Below are 13,638 nucleotides of genomic sequence, written 5' to 3'. Positions count from 1 at the left end.
CATATTAACATTGTTGTTGTAGTATAAATGAATAAGTGGAAGGAAAGGAGGGGAATTGGTGCAGAAGGCTGGACAGAACACAGAATCCTCAGCAATAATATTCAGTAAAAATATGGAATAGTGAGGAGATGAAAATGTAGAAAGAGTGGAGCACGAATTAAGGTCTCATGCTCTATGCCTCATGAATACATTTGTAACCAAATAACAATAAGTAAATATATGCACATATAGGTACTGTAGCCTATTAAATAACACAAATAGGTACCTTTTACTAATTAGGAGAAAACATACAACCATAAGGCAAGTGATATCAACAACTTCATTACACTATTTCATAGGAGGAAAGACATACATGAAGTGATAAAAGAAGGGGAAACATACTGCACATTGCTCTAATTGGAATCAACAAAACAGTTTCATTAATCCTTGAAGATGGAGTCCAAATCACCAGTCCATTACATTTAGCAATTGTATCAACTCTAAGACCTTATGAACAAGTAAATTGTACCAAATTGGAACCACAAAATTCAGGCCTCTTGGGTGCAGAATTCCAGAACCTCTATTAAGTGTTTCTCCCCTCTTTTTATAAGGAGAGGGGGAGCTTTGAAAGTAGTTACAAAATATCTCAATCGAGCTCTAGTTGTCTAATCGACTCGTTGTCTCGACGTGTGAAGGTTTATTTCCCAAATCATTACAAATGATTTGATTATTTTCTTTAAAATCCAGAAATTACAAAATAAAAGAAATAAGGAAAATTGAATGATGGTTGAGGAAAATATCTCCCTTCCATTCCTGTGATGGTCTCCGATCAGGCCACGTCTATGCCATAATGTTCCTCTTTGGCTATTCAGCTGGTTCTCCTGTCGTTTTTCCCTTAACAACTTGAATTTCCTACTTTCTAGAGTTGGGAGCGATCAGTTGTGGTGGCCTTAGTGGTGTCACAGAATCACATCTGCCGACTCATCCACCTCATAACTCTCAATATTACGTTATCAGATTCCAATATGTCTTGTATTATTGCAATAGTGTTATATCAGATCGTTTACCCATTGGGGACTTTTATTCTTACAGACATTACAAAAACAAATAATCGATGTCCTTGGCCCCTTTTTTTAGCCCCTTTCTATTTTCCTCCATGGGATTGGGTGTGGCGACCGGAGGCTTAGCCTTAAGGCGCTAGGGAATTTTTTTCCTACCCGGGGACCCTTTTTCCTTTGTTAAGAGCTTAGTACCCTTGGTTCCATAAGTTCTTCTTGACCATGTACCAACCCTAATATCAAAGCCCCCTTATCGACACATTTTCAATTGCTAACTATTACAAAGTGCCAACATTTTCTGACCTCCGATATGAAATCATCACGCCACGTGACACTTCCTGAGTGGCGACATGTGTCACCCATATTTTCCCCCCAGGCCCCTCAAAACACCAAAACTACCTTCCATGTGTCCTATCGTACTACCACGTCATGCTGACATCGGATGCCATTGTAGCTTTATCGAAACCAATCATATTGTAACACCCTCTGTGTTAAATGTGCATATAAAAGACATAATAGGAACAAAAATACAGTAAACATATTAGCCATCAAAATCCATATATACGTTAGTACATTTGCGCATGAAAATCAAGGGAATGAATTTTTCATTAATAATGCAATGAACCAACCGGTGATGGGACTACCACGTTCCACCCGACCATAGATTGGCTGAGCCAAGTCGCTCTTTAGCTAATCACCCCCGTGCCATATTCCAAGCATGAATGTGGGATCTCATAGAACACATCAATCAAAACTCATCCAGGGCTTCCAGAGGCCACCCACATCAACCCATCAAACAATGATTCCACCTCACAATCGGACATCACCAAAAACCATCATCAGATTGGTCTCCATCCAAGCCTTCCAGGGCTTCCAGAGTGTTTGTCCAACCAAGGCTTCCAGAACTAGTAACTCAACCCATAACTTATACAGGACTTCTAGAGCATTTATCCAACCAAGGCTTCCAGGACTAGTAACTCAATCCGCCAAGGGCTTCCAAAAAGTTTGTCCAACCAGGGCTTCCAATACTAGTAACTCAACCCAAGCTGTTACAGGGCTTCCAGAGTGTTTGTTCAACTAGGGCTTCCAGGACTAGTAACTCAACCCAAGCTATGGAAAAATGAGAACCAACCAAAATAAAGCAATGAAAGTAAACCCACAATCACCATGCCTATCCAAGAAATGGCAAGGCTAGGCAATCCACTGTCAATCCTGACCATCCTCCATGCTAATGACAGATCATAACCAAGAAACCACATGCATGTGCCATGCATGCCAAAACTAGTGAAGAAATCATACATGCAACTCGATACCTGCAAGAAAATTTGGTGTAGCTGCTGATGTCGATGCCTTCTTGCGCTTTCCTTCTCTTCCTTTGCCTTCTTGCTCCAAGAATCCAAGTATGCCACACCCTCAAAGAGTTCTCCAAGAAAACTCTAAGTATCCAAGAGTATGAGAGAGAGAGAGAGAATAATGAGAGAGCTCCAAAACTTAACCGACCAAGTCTTTCCCACTGATCCTCATATGCCTTTTTATTAATGAGGCCTCTATTTTCTTCAATTTCCATTATTAAGAATCCCAATTCAACTTGGTTAACCTTTGGATTGATTCTGCCTTTTCTTGAGACTTCTGTTTCCACTCTGCCTGTAGTTGCTGCGCCTTTGGTAGATACCATTTTGAAAATATTTCAAACAAATACCAGTGGTCTAGGATTCAAGTTTTACTTTTTACCTCTATCGTTTCTTTCTTGCAAATTCTTGGGCTTGCAGGTGACTGAGAAATTAGAAGCTTTCCTTTTCAAGAAGTTTTGCTTAGCGATGCGCGCATCAAAAACTGCCTCCGTTTCTTGATCCGGACTTCCTTGGTGCCTTTTTCGCCTTTTGCGCTTTTTCTTTTGGTATAAAGCTCAAAATTTGTAAAAATAATGATTCCGTAAGCTCTTGACCCTGAGTCTTAACCTGTCTGTTTTTTATATCCACGTTTTTCAGTATCCATTTAACCATGTCTGTGTATGGAAGAATTTTGGGCCTCACCGCTATTTGGTGTAAGAACGAACAAGCTAGCTCTGTAAGGGATGCTTCGGAGGAACTATGTGAGCCTACAGTAGCCTCGACCTCCATTACTCTGGGATTCTCTTCCTCAAGTAGATTGTACATGCCTTCCCAGGTAGCAATACAATCATCTCGGTTGCAGGTGGTGTCTGTATACAAGGGCGCCATTTCCTTCTCTTCAGAGCTCGGGGCTTTGCCTTTCTTTCCCATAGTATCCTGTGTACTGCTTTGTATCGTTCTCTGTTCTTCGTTCCTGCAATTTACAAGTGAAGTGAGAATAATGATAAGGAAAGGTGACGAGAAAGATTTAAATGTCGAAGACATATTTAAAATACACCACCTTAAGTGAAATGATTTTTTGATAAGCACGAAACCCTATTCCATTAATTACTGGCAACTAACTCATTAATTGGCATTAAAGCGCATAACCAGGTCTTGGTTTATGGAAACTACTTTTTTGAACCACGAGCCCACAAGATCTGTGATGAAGCAATTTTGTGATTTGCTTCGCAATATTGCAGGTCACAACATCGCAAAATCACAACATCTCTTTCTTGCTATATCGCTAACTCACAATATCGCATTATCACATAATCATTCTATCACATTGCCGCTTTTATCGCAATATCACAGAATTGCTCTATCGCAATATCGCAATATCGCGATATCGTGGGAGCGTGGCATATGACAATTTTCGTTAATCTATTTCCTGCGATTTGTGATATGCGCCGTCACATATTGGCAGTTTAAAGTTTTTCAATGTAAGCGGTGTTTGATGCATGCGATGCGATATATGTCCATAGTCCTGTATCGCGATTTCGCAATTTTAGAATTCGAATTGCAAGGGGGTATTCATGATCCTTTTGTGATGTGATATTTCCTAAGGAATAATCCTACTTTATCATAAAACTTAGGCTTTTTGATTTTTTAAGGGTTTTCTCCTAAGTTTAAGATGGTATGTTTTATTGAAAAAGGAAATATAAGCACTAGTTGATTTTTTAAATTTTTGACTAAGGGTCCCCACTTATTTAGTATTAGTAATAACACCAAATAAGAAGGGGGGTTGTTGCTGGCCATAATAGGGTGCTAATGACAACCATTGAATTTATCTGTTCTTCTCTGATGTAAATGGGCTCCCTTTCTTCTCTTTCCAACACCCTCTTCACTTCCTTAGCCCTGGCCTTTTCATGACTCATCCAAGATGCAAGGACCATTAGTTGTAAGTCCCCCAACTTTGCATTGGGGTCCCACACATTCAAGTATGTTAAGGCCAAGTTGTGCAAGTAGAATTCATATATATTGGCCTTATCCTCTAGGGTGCTCTTGTCACATAGTTCAATGAACTACCTATAGTCTTGGAAAGGCATAATCCCCTGTTGTGCTAGTGCCTTTATCTGAAATTGCAGCCATTTATCTTTGAGGTACAAGGCATATGATTTTGGTGGAGTTCTGCACTAGAGTGCCTCCATGGAGAGGCTTGCCATGGTGGCCAATTGGTTCTCTTTTTTCTGTAACTGCCTCCTTAGCCATGTTTTTTCTGCCTCTAGTTGAGATCTCATAATTTGTTCCCTGTCTCTTATCTTACTCAACTCTCTGCCCATCTCTAATAACTTCTCTTCCATATGGCCCACATCCCCTACCTTCTTTGATTTGGAAAATTGCATGCAACGATGTGTCCTTCCTCTCTCTTTCTCAAGCTCAAAGAAGAGAGGGATGGAAATTTTATGTGGTATTACTCTGCCTCTCTCAATGAATCTATAATAAGAGCTCAAATTGGGTTGTGGGCTAGGTTCCTACATCTCTTGGGACTCTCCCTCATATTTCTTTGGAGAAGTTGCCCCCTCTTGCACTTTTGTTACTACTTCCTTAACTTCCCTCTGTCCCTGTTGTCCTCCCTGTAGCTTTTTCTGTGTTTCCTATAGTGCTAACAGAGTTTCCTGTAGGACTGTCTGAGGATACTGTAGAAGGGTTTTTCCTTTCTGAAATGGGGTCAAATGTTCCTTGTCTTTTTTTTTTGATTCTGGCTCGGTGAAAGACCTCCTAACATAAGTCTGAGGATCCTGTAGAAGTTTTTTTCCTTTCTGAAATGGGGTCAAATGTGCCTTGTCTTGTTTTTCTGATTCTGGCTCGGTGAAAGACCTCCTAACATAAGTGATGGGAGACTTTGCAGAAGCTTGTTTTGATGTGCCCTCTTCACCTTTTATTTCTAGGGAAACTAGCTTTTCTTGCTCTTTTGGTGAGTCCTCAATTATCATTGTTGTCCTGGTGGGTGTTTGTTGTTTCCCTTATTTGATCCTAATGCTCCTCCTTGTTTTGAAATATAGGGGATTCTTCCTCTATCTTTTCCTTTTGACTTGACAAGTGTGCTTAGGGCAGTCAAGGCAGCAACTGCTTCCCTCTCAATGGGTTCAGGAGACAATCTTGGAGTTTCCTCCCTTTCCTTGGTGTGTTCCTCAGGGCTTGCTTCTTCCTTCTGTTCCTTTTCTTCACTTTTCTCCTCTTCTCCTTCTTCTTCTCCTTCTTCTTCCTTTGTTTTCTCTGTTTCTACCTCCTCTTCCTCCTCTAGTTCTTCTTCTTCCTCTTCAAGTTCTTCTTCATATTCTTCTACCTCCTCTTCACCACTAGAGGTATTGTCCCTATCATATTCAAGGGCTTGTATTTCAATCATAGCCTCTTTGTCCATGTCTCTAAATGTGGACCATTGAATGGGTATTCCTAGCTAGCTCAAGGCATCCTCTAATATTAGCTTAATAAGTCCATGGTGTGCCAATTGTTGATGTTTTCCCTCTTGGACCTTCATGCTCGTGTCTATTATTGATTGTAGCAAGAAGTAGGGTACATTTAGTCTCCTATCAATGGGTATCTCCTTTCCAAATCTCAAGTCATGAAGGAGTCTAAATTGGTAGTCAAAGATTATACTAAGCCTCCCCTCACAAGAGATATATTTGAGAATACGATAGCTCACCTCATTCAAAGGATAGGGGAGGCTTTCCCTTCTTATCCATTTTTGTCCTCAATTGGCTCCTAATCCCTTAAGAATAAGTTTTTCTTTGCAAAAGTGCTTGCAATCTTATCCTCCTTTCTCCATGGCATCCCTTGAGGAAGTGTAGTGATTATGCTAATTACCTGAGGAGTAATTGTAATTGACATTCCTCTTACCACAATAGTAGCATTGATTCTAACATGAGGGTTAAGTGCCATGGAAAATTCTTGAGCTACATCATCATCATACCCTCTGAGCAGCTCAAAGAATCCCAATCAGTTATGTCTTCTAAATATTTCTACCACAAGGGGATGGGGGTGTATCCTAGATCTCTCTGTGGGTTCCCTTTTGTTAAACCCTCTTGTCATGTCTCTTCTCTGGTTGGCTGACTGTAGGGAGTTTGGTAGGCTAGCCTTAGTTTTTAGGGTGACCGAGAGTTTATAATATTGGTGGGTGGGTACAATTTCTTTCTATCTCCACACACTTTTAAACTTCACACAATTCTTTTAAAATCCCCAAGCCCATCGTAATCACTTAGAAAACTCAGATTTTTCTTTCCCTAGCTAGCAATTCAAAGCATAGGAGATATAGGCCACCTACCTTTCACTGTGATGGTTTGGATGAGGAGAATTTCTTAACAGTTGGACCCTAGGCACCCCCTTTCAACATTCTCTGTGAATTTCCAATGTTTCTTGTAGTTGTTCCTATATTTTTGTTTCCTGTAGGGTGGCTGAAACATGTTTACCTCTCCATGGCTCTCCAAGGTGGTCCCAGTCTTCTCTGATATTGAAATGAACAAATGGTGCATGAGAGTTTGGAATGTTTTCTATTTATGGTCAATTCCTTGGAGCACTGTATTGGTTGGCAATGTACGTGATTTCCTCTTTGGGACCATTGGCCTATCATTAGTTATCATGCAGCCTCCCCTCATAATCATCACCCACTCTCACACAACTTAAATCGGCCACCTTTTCAACTCATTCTTCTTGATGTGACATTTCTAAGTGTCATGCTGACTATGAGTTCACTTTTTGTTTTTGCGCTGATGGTGGCCAAGTTAACTGGCCACCTCCAGCTTATAAAATTGAACTTTTTCATATTCCTACATTTTTATGATATCGTAGTTAGGGAAGAATTCGGATGAGATGCCATACCTATGCCTTCCTTCGCTTGGTTGATGCATGCTAGAGGGTGACTCCGATGTGCTTCCTTTTGTTCAGGGAAGTGATTTTCTTTGGTCACTTTTCTGTATATTTCTTCTTGTTGATGTGGTTGTCTTTTGTTGTTATTGTGTGCAGGTGTTTGATCTCTGTTGAGCTTTAGATATGAGTCATATTGTCTGTAGGGGTGTTGGAGCTCTTTACTTGCATGGATGTTGAAGGAGAATGCGGAGAGATTGTTGTTATGAGAAAACGGGCTACTACATGGTTTCTTGCAGTTAGTATAGGAAATCATATAATTGTCTTTTCCATCATTTTCTTCCTTTTTTTTTCACTTGGGGGAGGAATGGTTGGTGATGTAGGAGTGCAAGGATGACAATGGAGGAGATGGAGGGATAGGTGAGTGAGGCCAATGATGGAATGGCCCTTGACTCTCTTTCTTCTTTTTTCTCTTTTTTTTTGTATTTTTTTTCATTTTTCTAGGTGGTTTTTGATGGACACATAGGTTGGTATGGTCATGAGTTGGTATTAGGTGAGAGATGGTGAGGTGTATGGTCCCTTCTTTCAACCTAGAATAGGCCTGCATCATCATTTCCCAATTGGAATTTCATTCCTGTAGTGTTTCAGGATATCCTATAGTACTACAAGAAACTCTTGTAGTAACTACAGGAAAACCTGTAGAAGTAAAAAAAAACTACATAAAAACTAGTTTTTGATGCCTGGAAGTGAGGATGGATGATGGAGACATAGTAGGCATGGGAGATATGAAGTGAATGGAGGAAGAATGGGGTGATGCTTGCCTTGTTGTCCCTGAACTCTGTGTCATTTGTTTCCTTTAAAAACCTGCAAAAATCACAAATTTTTTATAGTGGGCAAGTTTGAGGTCCTGCCATGGCATTTTGTTTTTTTTTCTTTTCTCTCTTTTTTTTTTTTTTAAATTTGGAGTGTCGGATTGTTTAGATAAATTTTTTTATAGTGAAAACGGATTCAATACTACTTGAAAAAATTGGACACCCAAAATCTTAAGCTTGACATTTTCAAAAATTTCCACCATGGCAGGACCTCAAACCTCCCATGGCATTTTGTTTTTTTTTCCTTTCTCTTTTTTTTTTTTAAGATTTGGAATGTTGGATTGTTTAAATAAAATAAAATAAAAAATTATAGTGAAAACAGATTCAATACTACCTCGAAAAATTGGACACCCAAAATCTTGAAGCTTGACATTTTCAAAAATTTCCACCAAATTGTTAAACTTTCTATCAAACAATTACATAGAATGACACAGCGACCAATATTAAGTCCATCCTTAGATATGATGTCTTGTCTAAGAGAGTTTTGTTTTTCTAGCTATCAAACAAATGAAGATTTACAATCCAATAGTGTTTATTTATGCATAGATTAAACATACTACATTTTTACTTAAAAAAATACTAATTTTTTAGATAGATTTTTTTTGTTAAATTTAATTAAAAAATTTAAATTATCTCATAATTTTTGATATTGATAAAGCTAAACCCATTTGAATGTAAAAAAATTTAATTGAAACACTAAAACAAACTAAAAAATATTAAATTCCAATAAAAAACTAAAATTATCACCCAGATAATTAGGCCGATAGGCCTTCCCTTTGAAAGAGACTTTCGTCGTCCCTTTCAATCTCAGGTTGACACCTGGCATCCATATTCGGCGGGCTTATGTTTTTATTCGTGCCGAGAACTTCCGGGTTTCCGTTTATTCGGTGGGTTTCTGTTTATTCGCGCCGAGAACTTCCTGCTTTCTCTGAGGTTCGTTGCGCGGGGCTCATATTACTCCCTTACATTTAGTACTGCGCGAACCTGCGGACAGTCTGAGAGGTTGAATGTTTCCGTTCCTCCATTCTCGGGAAACATATCCATCCAGAGAGTTTACAGTATCAACGGCTGGGATGCCTATGCTTGGGCATTCAGGGCTCCTTCTGATTTAGTCGATGTCATTCTTCACAACCCTGGCGTCGAAGAAGATCCGTCTTGTGGACCTGTCCTGGACGCAGTGGCCATCAAGGAGATGGTTCCCCTGAAGTTCACAGGATGTAATCTAGCTTGGCTTCTTGATTTCTTGCATTGTTGGTTTCTTGATTTAGTGCTTTCTTGGTTTCTTGATTTTTATTTTGGAGATGGTTCCAACTTCCCCCTAAGTTCACAGGATGTAATCTAACCTGGCTTCTTGATTTCTTGCTTTGCTGGTTTCTTGATTTAGTGCTTTCTTGGTTTTTATTTTGGAGATGGTTCCCCCGAAGTTCACACACGCTCGGCTTCTTGATTTCTTCTATTAATTCACTCCATGACCGGGTTTCCTGGTATCTTATTAGGTTTAATTCATGAATTGAAATTCTTCTTGCAGGTTGCGCTCTCCAGATAGCAGAAGGCGTACTCTTCAATACCCAGTTCCAGATAATCGGAACCCTTGCCGTAGGTAAGATTAATGCACCCATTTTTTGCTTTACGGTTCATTATCATTGATACACATGATTATTTTAGGGTTTTCACCTCACGCCGTGCACTTCTCAGGTATGCTTCCACTGGGGTTCGGGAGTCTGGCAGCTTCTCAACACTGATATCCTTGGCTTCACAGGTGCTCTTTACTGACTTACTTGCAGCCTTACGGCGGGTTAAAGAATTATAGGAAGAGGGTTTACATTCTTATGTTATACCGAACTGAATAGTTTGCTTATCGAGAGGTCTCCTGGCCAGTATTAACCCTGTGGGGTTCATAATTTATAACTGTGCATTTTGCAACTTTGAGTTTTGGACAGCTCGTGTAAAAATTTGGGGTTTCCATTTAAAGAAAATGTTTTGACTTCTTCTGTGTATAGTGTATAACTGTAATTGCTAGACAGAACTCTTCTGCGGGGTGATATAATTTTTTTAAAGGAGCATGGATGCAGATTGATATTTAATGTTTGTTTTCCGATTGTGGCTGTCGTGTTTAGTTAAATGGTTTGGTAATTTTATAAAATTGGGAATAAGCAAATGCTACAGGTTCTTTATCGGTTTCCTGTTGACTTCAAATAATTTCTCCTTTCCTTTGAAAAGGTTTCTCTGTCGCACTGGTTATAACATACCAGAGCCAAATATTACGATTTCTCTCTCTCTCTACAGAGATATAAATTAGAGTTGTGTTTCTTTTTCAGTTTATTGTTCCCTGTTCTTTAAATGTGAACAGAAGAATAAATTCATGCACCCCTAACTTCAATTGGTTTATTCACCATGAGAATCTTTTGTGGGGTTCTGGACGGGGTCGGTATCAGATTGGCAGCCTAGTCCTAACCCCCTCGACTGTTGAATAATTAGTTTAACCCATATTAATCAGAACGATTCCATCACTCTCTTTGTTCTACCGCTTAATTTACTTTTCTTTATAAAAGCAGGCAACGGTTATATACTCTTTTCTTAATTTTCCGGGTCTTTCCTTTCGGTTTTAGTATATAGGTTGATTCACAACCCAAAATCCTCTTTCTCCTCCAAAGTTCGATACTCTGCCTTCTAAGGGAAATAATAGTTTTATCTGTAACACACCTAAAAGTCATCAAATTCATTCAGAGTTCTTCCCTTTTAAAATAAAATGTTGGGTCTACTGTTCCCACTACATGTTTATTTATATATCTACTGCACATCATTAATAGGACTTATACAGTTTCGATTACAACAGAATGTATATATTGGAACCATATTTCAATACTGTTAACAGTAAATTGTAAATAATTTCAATCATGCATTTAACTACAGATTTCAAGTCATTTTTGTGTACTTATCTGCCTTATGTTAAATCCATGAATTCAACAGGGTAACTTTCTCCACCCAACCTTGAGAAGGGCAATGTCGTCCTCTTCTCCCCCCAAATGAGGTTATCCACTGGCTCAAGTCCAGCTCAAGTTATCCCTCTTTTGACAGCGTCCTGTCAATTTCACAGACCCCCAAATGAGGTTATCCACTGGCTCAAGTCCAGCTCAAGTTATCCCTCTTTTGACAGTGTCCTGTCAATTTCACAGACCTTTAGGTTATCCACTGGCTCAAGTCCAGCTCAAGTTATCCCTCTTTTGACAGCGTCCTGTCAATTTCACAGACCTTTCTCATCCTTTTTCCATAACAAAGACTGAACCCCTTTCTTTCCACTCAATTTCACATACCTTTGTTATCCTTTTTCCATAACAAAGACTGAACCCCTTTCTTTCCACCGAGACTTCCTTTTATCTCCGAGAAAGAAAGGTACAACTGTCTCTAACTGTTTCTAACTGCGTGGAGGTTTCCCTCTTGAATTATGGAACTCCGTAATCATATAAAAAAATATCATTAGGCTTATTTACCAGTCTCAAGTAGGTAAAGTAATTCAAATGTATGTTATTCAATATTTAATTATTATAAAAAATATCATTAGGCTTCCAGGAGCCTTATTTATCAGTCTCAAGTAGGTAAAGTAATTCAAATGTCATCCTCGAGTGTTACTCCCGATCCCATGTAATGCGAGATTGAGTTTTTGTTGGTTCAAGGGTTACTGCAACTTGTGCCCATTTTTGTTATGCGTTTGGTTAGATTCATACCAGCAGGTGCTCATTAGAATCCTCAAGTAGTCAACTTTACTGAAAATGCTAGAAGCATCCTTGAGATTTTCTGCAATTAATATGCTGGTTTGTGCGTGAAGGATAAAATAATGGGGGAGCTGCATGACCAGGGAAAGACGATAAGCGATATTGAAGAGAGTTTGAAGACCATTCCTCTGTACCCAGAAACTATAAGTGCAATCAAATTTGCCTTCTCCATGGGGTGGGTTATGATATCATGGCTCTTTCTCCTCCTTTTTAGTTTATTAGATTTCACTGAAGAAGTCTGCATTGATTGTAATCAAGTATTCTTTGGTTGTTGTGGTGTTGCAGGTGTGAACTTCGAATTGTGAGCGATGCTAATATGTTCTTCATAAAGACCATTCTTCAAGCCCATGACCTGCTCCAATACTTCACTGAGATTAAGACAAATCGAGCATTTGTTGATGAGAATGGGAGATTGAGGATTCAGCCTTTTCATCCCTTTACTGAAGGCCCTCCTCATGGCTGCGGCCTCTGCCCTCCTAATATGTGCAAGGTATTCATTATTCTCAACTGTTACACATTAGCAAACACCCATCTAAACTGGGGTCTCATATGCTTATTGCTATAGAATATCACATGTTCTGATATGTATATTTGGACCTATAACTTATAATTTACATGTCGGATATGCAAATATGGAGTTATGATATTTATTCTATAGGACATTTGTCTGAATCTGAGATAATCAGGGTTTAAATGTATTTCTGCTTCTGTTGTCTGAATCCAATGGACAATGCATCCAATGAATACACCCAAAGAGTTGATGGATCCTTCCATCCCTTTTCTGACTCTGGAATTCATCTCACTTTTCTTCTCCGAGTGCAAATAATTATTAGAGAAATATTGCATACTGATAGTTTTCCGCGTTGCAGGGAGCACTAATAGATGAGATTATGCGAAAGTCCTTGGAAGGGGAATCAGGAGAACCAGCTGATAAAAAACAGTTTATTTATCTTGGGGATGGAAGTGGAGATTTCTGCCCTTCCTTGAAGTTGAGAGATGGAGATCATGTTTTGCCCAGAAAAGAGTAAGTGATACCATTAAACCAAAACTTTGTTTCCCAGGATTCTTTCAGTGATATTAATGTTAACCAAGTTCTCAAAAAACACCTTGTATTGATTAATGTTTTGGCAGATACCCGCTGTGGAAGCTTATTCAGAAGAACCATGATCTTGTCAAGGCTGAAGTGCATGAATGGTCTAATGCAAAAGATGTTGAAGATTTGTTTGTCAAGTTACTCGAGCCTTAATTATTCTAATCTCTGTCACACACAACATATATGCTAACCCCCTTTTCCTGCTCTGCATGATTACATTGATGATATGTATTAATGGCTCATATTGGTGTCTGGATGCATTGTCCATATATTTTTATAAAATTCTATTCAGAAGTTTCGCTGAAAGCTCACTTCAAAGTGTGCCCCTCCAAGAGATGTACATAGATTTATTTGACTTTGAATGTCATCTCTGTGATAACAGTACATCACATACGACAAAATCAAAATTCTGCTTAAAGCAATTGTTACATGAGCAGCTATATTGAATATTCAAAATTTGAAAGCTTTTTTGCTTTAATTTTGGAAGTTCTATGGAGAACATGGATGTTTAATAAGTATGTGCTAAATTCTTGACTCAAAGGTTGATAGCAAAAAGCTAGGAAGGTTGTAAGTTAGGGAGTCGAAGAGTAAGATAAAAATAAAAAATGAATTTGTATAAAATTATAGTTAATGAAAGATGAAATATTTAAAATATTTTTATTGAAATTTGATAAATTGAGATAAATAGTT

At 38.8% G+C, this 13,638-nt stretch overlaps 1 protein-coding gene across 1 annotated transcript; it reads left to right on the top strand.

Annotated features, from left to right (window-relative positions):
- Positions 1-11,777: 11,777 nt before the first annotated feature.
- Positions 11,778-13,405, top strand: LOC149266056 (inorganic pyrophosphatase 1-like). Its single transcript, XM_089429958.1, has 4 exons — positions 11,778-12,030; positions 12,141-12,345; positions 12,725-12,879; positions 12,987-13,405. Exons 1-4 carry the CDS (start codon positions 11,918-11,920, stop codon positions 13,099-13,101), a joined length of 588 nt encoding a protein of 195 aa, XP_089286084.1. The 5' UTR covers positions 11,778-11,917; the 3' UTR covers positions 13,102-13,405.
- The last annotated feature ends 233 nt before the right edge of the window (positions 13,406-13,638 follow it).

This window comes from Pinus tabuliformis, chromosome 6 (genome assembly GCF_031772625.1).
Source record: "Pinus tabuliformis cultivar Carrire ecotype Pingquan chromosome 6, CPIR1, whole genome shotgun sequence".
In the NCBI taxonomy this organism is placed as follows: domain Eukaryota; kingdom Viridiplantae; phylum Streptophyta; class Pinopsida; order Pinales; family Pinaceae; genus Pinus; species Pinus tabuliformis.
The sequence above is the reverse complement of the archived record's forward strand: the minus strand, read 5'-3'. Positions and strand labels throughout refer to the sequence as shown.

What these genes read in the sequence shown, in the direction of transcription:
- LOC149266056 (XM_089429958.1), top strand. Translation starts at nt 11,918, where the DNA reads ATGGGGGAGCTGCATGACCAGGGAAAGACGATAAGCGATATTGAAGAG. An exon ending in AAATTTGCCTTCTCCATGGG is followed by an intron (nt 12,031 to 12,140) that starts GTGGGTTATGAT and finishes GTGGTGTTGCAG; the next exon opens with GTGTGAACTTCGAATTGTGA. An exon ending in GCCCTCCTAATATGTGCAAG is followed by an intron (nt 12,346 to 12,724) that starts GTATTCATTATT and finishes TCCGCGTTGCAG; the next exon opens with GGAGCACTAATAGATGAGAT.